Source organism: Lolium rigidum, chromosome 6 (assembly GCF_022539505.1).
Source record: "Lolium rigidum isolate FL_2022 chromosome 6, APGP_CSIRO_Lrig_0.1, whole genome shotgun sequence".
NCBI classification, from domain to species: domain Eukaryota; kingdom Viridiplantae; phylum Streptophyta; class Magnoliopsida; order Poales; family Poaceae; genus Lolium; species Lolium rigidum.
The window spans coordinates 282659207-282667288 of record NC_061513.1 but is presented as its reverse complement, the minus strand read 5'-3'; the positions used below and the strand labels follow the sequence as shown (position 1 = coordinate 282667288).

The following is an 8082-nucleotide window of genomic DNA, read 5'->3' as shown; positions in this document are numbered from 1 at the left end:
TCATTATTAATAAAGCAAGCCGTGTGCATCTATTGATGCAGAGGCTGGGCTATGCTCTTTTATCGAAAAAAAAAAGATAGCGGCATGCATACGATTGAAATACGAGGACCATCACCAGGTTTTGAAGCATCAAATATAAGTTCAGCAGTCACTCTACAGGACTGTTCATTCATCAACTGACAAGTCACAGCAGAAGCAAAAGTAATGCGTTACTACATAACAGAGTTTAGAAGAAGCATCTAGCTAGATTAAGCATTACATAGCATCTTAAGTCCCGACTCCCTCCCCCCATCATGACAGAAGTTAAACAGCTAGCCCATCTGGACATAGGTGCCAAGAGCGTCCAGGAGGCCACCAGAGCGCCCGTGGAAGCCAATGATCTTTCCACCAGTCGCAGGGAGCTTGAATGGCGCCCCTTCCTCCTTCCCAAATGGCCCGAAATTGCGACGGTTGCTCACGAAAGTAAGTGACCGGATGACGAACCAGTTGTTATAGAAGCCGTAGTGACCTTTGACGCTTGTCAAATACTCGCCCGGCTTCAGGCAAATCTAGACATGCCAAAATGAAAATTTATCGCTATCAAGTCATTGCATGAAGTGACACTGTGACATCTTTCAACAAGAATGTGATGGGTTGCAAGTTGTAACTTATACCTCCGAGCTTTTTCCACCGGTTCCTCCCCAGAGCTTGGTCTTCTTCTCCTTGCCTTCCTGCTCATAGAACACCGACATGGCATCAACCGCGACGCCGTGGCGGACAACCACCTTCACAATGCGGTTGACGCCACGCAGGTCCATCTTCCAAGCATTGCCACCACCACCTCCACAAGGACCCATCTTCACAACAGATCCCTGCATTTCATAAAAAATAACAGGAGAAGCCTTTAGCCGACAAGTTCAAATACTAGGAAATGGCCGGATAGAAGCTTTAGAAATATTTCTACTCTTGTGACGCCGTTACCGTTGAACTCTTATGATCACAAGTTGAGCTCTTCTTATCATGCATCTTCTTGTCATCACGATTGCTGATCTTGCTCTCGCGATTGTTGATACTGATGTTCATTCTTACGGATGGAGAAACCTTTGGGATCAGAAGTGTGTAGTGGTCAGTTGGTAACCCATGGTGCAGGGGCATGGACTGCACGGTGTTTGATCCACTGAAGTCACGTACTCCTTTCAGGCAGTTCATCTCGTGATCCTCGATCTCGTAGTAGGGCATCTTGGCCATGCAACCATACCCAACATTGGAGCATGGGACCTTGACAGACTGCAGGACACGCTCTACTGCAAAGCACCTGCTGTAGCTGGCGCTGACCGAGCACAGCTGGCAATAGTCGTTCTCGAGGAGCTTCTCATAGCAGGTCGAACAAATAACATGACCAGCGGCACACTGTAAATCATGAAGGGAATATGCCATGCTTGATGATACTTGGTAATTTGAGAAAAACATAGAGTGCTGAACATGCAGAAAAGTAAAAAACATATACCATGTAAAAATTGGTTGATTAATGACTAGAATCTTTCAACAAGAAAACAATGAAGTAGAGTTATAGATAAAAAAGGATACATCGTTACAAAGCTATAATTTGCATTAGAACATATAGAAACGAGTGACTGCTTGGTAGGCAAAATTTTCTGACAAAAGGCAATTTAACTGATTGTATGGTCACTCCTAGGTAGAGACAATGCATACCAAGGTCATGAGGGAGACTGTTAAGGAAATTTTGAATATTTCATTGAAAGCTAGGAATGAAAAATACTTCAGTTCTTGAAGAATGTCTGGAGGAGGTTTCGGAGTTGGAACGAAATATCAATCAAGACAAAGCTAAGCAGCACCATTTTACCAAATACATTTGGTAAGTTGGGATAAGTCATTGACAGCGAAGAACTTGGGTGCCATGGACCTCAAAGATCTTACAGTAACAGATTCAGAAACTTTGACCAATGTGGAGATTAGTACAGATCTCTGAATAACTTTGTCCTACAGTACTCACTACCAGTTACTATCAAAATAAAGTGCCCAGCAAGGTACAAAATCTGATGCTAACTTGTGAACCATTCCGATCGTAAGCCATGGATGAACGCTCAAGCTATTTAACACATCTGGAATTTGAACAGGCCGGGGGATCTCCCTTTTGCGGAAAAAAAAAACTATTGGCTACAACAAGTTCGGAAAGGCAAAGATTTCATCTGGCTAAAAAAACTCAAAATATGATACGGCCCGCGAGATTACATCTGACAAAAAAAAGGATCAACGAGCGCACGCGACGGCTCCGACTCCGCTGCCTCGGCCTCCGCCCGCATTCCGCCGCCGGTGTAGCGAACCCTAGCCGCAAAATACGGGAACCCTTCCCCTGTCCACCATATACATCTTACTGTACTGCGCCCTGCAGGGCCTTCCCGTCCGGTACAGGCATGGCATCCGGATTGCAGCGCAATGGTAGATCAAACGAGGTAAGGAAGACGGCGGGTATGGAGTTATGAGACCTGGAAGACCGGAGGCCGTAGGAGGGCAAGGCAGAGGGTGCAGTCGAGGCCCGCCAGGTCGACGGTGACATCGGTGGCGACGGCGGCCTTCATCTTCTTCTTCACGCCTCCGGCGCCGCTAGCTTCCCCAATGGGTTGTTGATTTGATTTGTGCTGTTCGCTAGTAGAGTGGTAGTAAATGGGGAGGTTGCAGAGGTTAGTAAAAAAAATGTATCGGGAAGGTGGAGAGACTGACGCGACGCGACATGCCTAGCCGATAAGGGCATCTCCAGGCGGCGCATTTTTTTTCCTTTTTTGACACAGTTTTCATTTAAACATAGTTTCAAATATAACATTTTGAAACATGATTTTACACAAACTAACACATAGTTTGGAACATGGTTTACACAAACTAACACATAGTTTGAACCATGGTGGACACAAATAAAACATTGCAAAATAAGGAAACCAGTTGTGTTGATTTCCGTATGTTCGCTGTCAAGAAAGAACATTCGAGGGCACACCCAATCACCCAAACTGGAAAATCCAGCGGGAGGAGATGGTGCCCATGTTGATTCTACCGATGAGGTGAACATCCAGAAACCTCGACTACTGGCTTCGTCTGGCCCGTAGCCAGATTCACTGCAAAGAAAGAACACTCGCCGTTCTAACTATCGGTGTCGGAGCCGGAGTCGTCGGTGTGGTAGTGCCTGCGGCAGGCTGTGTCGTCGAACACCTTGACGATCATCTCGCCGCCCCCCTCGTAGAGGAAGGTGAGCTGGCAGCCGGGCTCGAGGTCGAGGTCACGGGCGAACTTGTCCCACCCCGTGTGCAGGTACATCTTGCCCTGCCCGTCGAACAGGACCTCCACGGTCCAGCGGCAAAAGTTGCAGTTGGCCTCCCGTAGCTGCAAGTGCGCCGGCTCGACACCGTCGACGAACTCGGCGAACTTGTCCGGTAGCCGCTTGATGGCGAGTGGGTCGTCGTCGATGCGGAGGAGGAACTCGAAGCAGCGCTCCTCCTGCGAGGACGAGGAGGGCGCAGGCGACGGCGAGCGTGGGGCCGTAGCTGCTCCACCACGGCGGCCCCTGCCCCGGCCACGGGGGCGCCCAGGGCCGCGGCCTCGACCGCCTCGCCGGCCACCAGGACCGGCCATGGACTTCCTCGCGGGCTTGGCTGCATCGCAGGAACACCTAGGCGGCGCTACGGTCGAGCTTTGTGGCGGCTAGGGTTTCTTTGGAGGAGTGGATGAGGAAGAAGAACGCGCGCCCCTTTTATATAGGCCGGCGGCATGCGGTGGCCGCGGGACGCGTGGCGTCGCCATTAACGTGGTTGGCGGAGGTGGGCGGCCGCTCGGCAGCCGAGGCATCATCGCCATTAGCGTGGCGCAGAGTGCCGAAGCGACGCAGCTTTGCAGTCGCTGGCGCGTTTGAGAAGACGCATCGACGCAGGGTCGCTGCCAGGCGGGCCAGCCGAAACGTCCGCCATACACGAGCGGACGTTTCCGGACGTCCGCCGAGATGCATCCGAGGCTTTGGGCCAGGTTTGCGTCTCCGCGGACGGCCCGGTCACTTTGCGTCGCCCCGCTGGAACAGGCCCCAGACGCATTTCCGGTCACCGCGGACGAAAACGGTCGCTCATCGTCCGTTTGCGTCGCGCCGCTGGAGATGCCCTAAGGCCCGGTGCAGTAGCTCGCGGGGTCTCGAGCCATATTCAATGGGCCGATCAAACTTAACCGAGCGGCGTCTGAGACTACCTAAATCTGGATCTCGTTTGCGTGGTCGCGAACATCGGGGCTGGCTTCTCACGTCCTCTCTTATCCTCCCTGGCTCACCTGTCTGCCTTCTAAATTACAGCCTCCTCGCACACATCTTTCCCTCGCTCCACCGCAACTCCACGACCGGCGATTTGCTACCACTGTGGAAGCCGGCCACCGACGTCGAGATGCCGACAAGCGTCAAGCGGTGCGGTAGCATGGGACGTGGCTCGGCGTTTTCGCTTGTGCTTTTGCGGCCGCGTTGTAGCGTCGGAGGATGCCGCCACCAACGTTGTTGTCCTCTCGCCGTCGCGAGACCTCCCACCGTCATGAGCATCACCGTTGCCGCCAGAGGTGGGCTCTGGTGCACCGTGCTTCCAGGCTGCAAGTTGGCCGGGACGGTGATACGTCTTCGACGTATCGATAATTTCTTATGTTCCATGCCACATTATTGACGATATCTACATGTTTTATACACATTATATGTCGTATTTATGCATTTTTCGGCACTAACCTATTAACGAGATGCCGAAGAGCCAGTTGCTGTTTTCTGCTGTTTTTTGGTTTCAGAAATCCTACAAAGGAAATATTCTCGGAATTGAACGAAATCAACGCCCAGGGTCCTATTTTTGCACGAAGCTTCCAGAAGACCGAGGGGGAAAGGAAGTGAGGCCACGAGGCGCCGACACAACAGGGCGGCGCGGCCTGGCCCTTGGCCGCGCGGCCCTGGCGTGTGGGGCCCTCGTGTGGCCCCCCGCGTTGCCCTTCCGCCTACTTAAAGCCTTCGTCGCGAAACCCCCAGTACCGAGAGCCACGATACGGAAAACCTTATCGAGACGCCGCCGCCGCCAATCCCATCTCGGGAGATTCTGGAGATCACCTCCGGCACCCTGCCGGAGAGGGGAATCATCTCCTGGAGGACTCTTCACCGCCATGGTCGCCTCCGGAGTGATGAGTGAGTAGTTCACCCCTGGACTATGGGTCCATAGCAGTAGCTAGATGGTTGTCTTCTCCTCATGTGCTTCATTGTCGGATCTTGTGAGCTGCCTAACATGATCAAGATCATCTATCTGTAATTATATATGTTGTGTTTGTCGGGATCCGATGGATAGAGAATACTATGTTATGTTGATTATCAATCTATTACCTATGTGTTGTTTATGATCTTGCATGCTCTCCGTTATTAGTAGAGGCTCTGGCCAAGTTTTTGCTCTTAACTCCAAGTGGGGGTATTTATGCTCGATAGTGGGTTCATGCCTCCATTAAATCTGGGACAGTGACAGAAAGTTCTAAGGTTGTGGATGTGCTGTTGCCACTAGGGATAAAACATTGATGCTATGTCCGAGGATTACGCACCATACTTAATGCAATTGTCTGTTGTTTTGCAACTTAATACTGGAAGGGGTTCGGATGATAACATGAAGGTGGACTTTTTAGGCATAGATGCATGCTGGATAGCGGTCTATGTACTTTGTCGTAATGCCCAATTAAATCTCACAATATTCATCATATCATGTATGTGCATTGTTATGCCCTCTCTATTTGTCAATTGCCCGACTGTAATTTGTTCACCCAACATGCTATTCATCTTATGGGAGAGACACCTCTAGTGAACTGTGGATCCCGGTCCATTCTTTACATCTGAAATACAAATCTCTGCTATTGTTCTTTACTCGTTCTTTGCAAACAATCATCATCCACACTATACATCTAATCCTTTGTTACAGCAAGCCGGTGAGATTGACAACCTCACTGTTTCGTTGGGGCAAAGTACTTTGGTTGTGTTGTGCAGGTTCCACGTTGGCGCCGGAATCCCTGGTGTTGCGCCGCACTACATCTTGCCGCCATCAACCTTCAACGTGCTTCTTGGCTCCTCCTGGTTCGATAAACCTTGGTTTCTTTCTGAGGGAAAACTTGCCGCCGTACGCATCACACCTCCTCTTGGGGTTCCCAACGGACGCGTGCTGTACGCGTATCAGACGGCCATTGCCTACAGGTCCCTTGATACGTCCCAAACGTATCTATAATTTCTTATGGTCCATGCTACTTTTATGATGATACTCACATGTTTTATACACATTTTATGTCATTTTTATGCATTTTCCGGCACTAACCTATTGACGAGATGCCGAAGAGCCAGTTGTTGTTTTCTGCTGTTTTTGGTTTCAGAAATCCTACAAAGGAAATATTCTCGGAATTGGACGAAATCTACGCCCAGGGTCTTATTTTCCACGAAGATTCCAGAAGACCGAAAGGGAAACGAAGTGGGGTGACGGGGCGCCGACACCACAGGGCCGCGCGGCCAGGGTGTGCCCCGCGCCGCCCTATGGTGTGGGGCCCCCGTCAGCCCTCCGACTCCGCCCTTCCGCCTACTTAAAGCCTTCGTCGCGAAAACCCCAGTACCGAGAACCACGATACGGAAAATCTTCCAGAGACGCCGCCGCCGCCAATCCCATCTCGGGGGATTCAGGAGATCACCTCCGGCACCCTGCCGGAGTAGCTAGATGGTTGTCTTCTCCTCATTGTGCTATCATGTTAGATCTTGTGAGCTGCCTATCATGATCAAGATCATCTATTTGTAATGCTACATGTTGTGTTTGTTGGGATCCGATGAATATGGAATACTATGTCAAGTTGATTATCAATCTATCATATATGTTGTTTATGTTCTTGCATGCTCTCCGTTGCTAGTAGAGGCTCTGGCCAAGTTGATACTTGTGACTCCAAGAGGGAGTATTTATGCTCGATAGTGGGTTCATGCCTCCATTGAATCTGGGACAGTGACAGAAAGTTCTAAGGTTGTGGATGTGTTGTTGCCACTAGGGATAAAACATCGATGATTTGTCTAAGGATATTTGTGTTCATTACATTATGCACCATACTTAATGCAATTGTCTGTTGTTTGCAACTTAATACTGGAAGGGGTTCGGATGATAACCTGAAGGTGGACTTTTTAGTCATAGATGCATGCTGGATAGCGGTCTATGTACTTTGTCGTAATGCCCTGATTAAATCTCATAGTACTCATCGTGATATATGTATGTGCATTGTTATGCCTTCTTTATTTGTCAATTGCCTAACTTTAATTTGTTCACCCAACATGCTATTTCTTATTGGAGAGACACCACTAGTGAACTGTGGACCCCGGTCCATTCTTTACATCTGAAATACAATCTGCTGCAATACTTGTTCTTTACTGTTCTTCGCAAACAAACATCATCTTTCACACTATACATCTAATGCTTTGTTTTCAGCAAGCCGGTGAGATTGACAACCTCACTGTTACGTTGGGGCAAAGTACTTTGATTGTGTTGTGCAGGTTCCACGTTGGCGCCGGAATCCCTGGTGTTGCGGCGCACTACACTCCGCCACCAACAACCTTCACGTGTTCCTTGACTCCTACTGGTTCGATAACCTTGGTTTCTTACCGAGGGAAAACTTGTCGCTGTACACATCACACCTTCCTCTTGGGGTTCCCAATGGACGTGTGTCTTACACGCCATCAAGACAGCTTTCTCGGCGCCGTTCCGGGGAGATCAAGACACGCTGCAAGGGAGTCTCCCACATCCAATCTCTTTACTTTGTTTTTGTCTTGCTTTACTTTATTTTATTTACTGCTTTGTTTGTTCTCTATATCAAAAATACAAAAAAATTAGTTGCTAGATTTACTTTATTTACTGTCTTGTTTGCGTTCTCTATATTAAAAACACAAAAAAATTAGTTACTTGCATTTACCTTATTTAGTTTGCTTTATTTACTACTGCTAAAAATGAGTAATCCTGAAGTTGAAGTTCGTTCGTTTAAGCAACAAGGGGGAGAAAGCTTTAAAGATGCTTGGTATAGAACTAGTGATGCTCATCA

At 49.1% G+C, this 8082-nt stretch overlaps 1 protein-coding gene across 1 annotated transcript; it reads right to left on the bottom strand.

The window, feature by feature from the left end:
* Positions 1 to 311: 311 nt before the first annotated feature.
* On the bottom strand, positions 312 to 2579 carry LOC124664267. Its single transcript, XM_047201821.1, has 4 exons — positions 2487 to 2579; positions 961 to 1389; positions 654 to 851; positions 312 to 548 (listed from the first exon to the last, which is right to left on the bottom strand). Exons 1-4 carry the CDS (start codon positions 2577 to 2579, stop codon positions 312 to 314), a joined length of 957 nt encoding a protein of 318 aa, XP_047057777.1.
* Positions 2580 to 8082: the final 5503 nt, after the last annotated feature.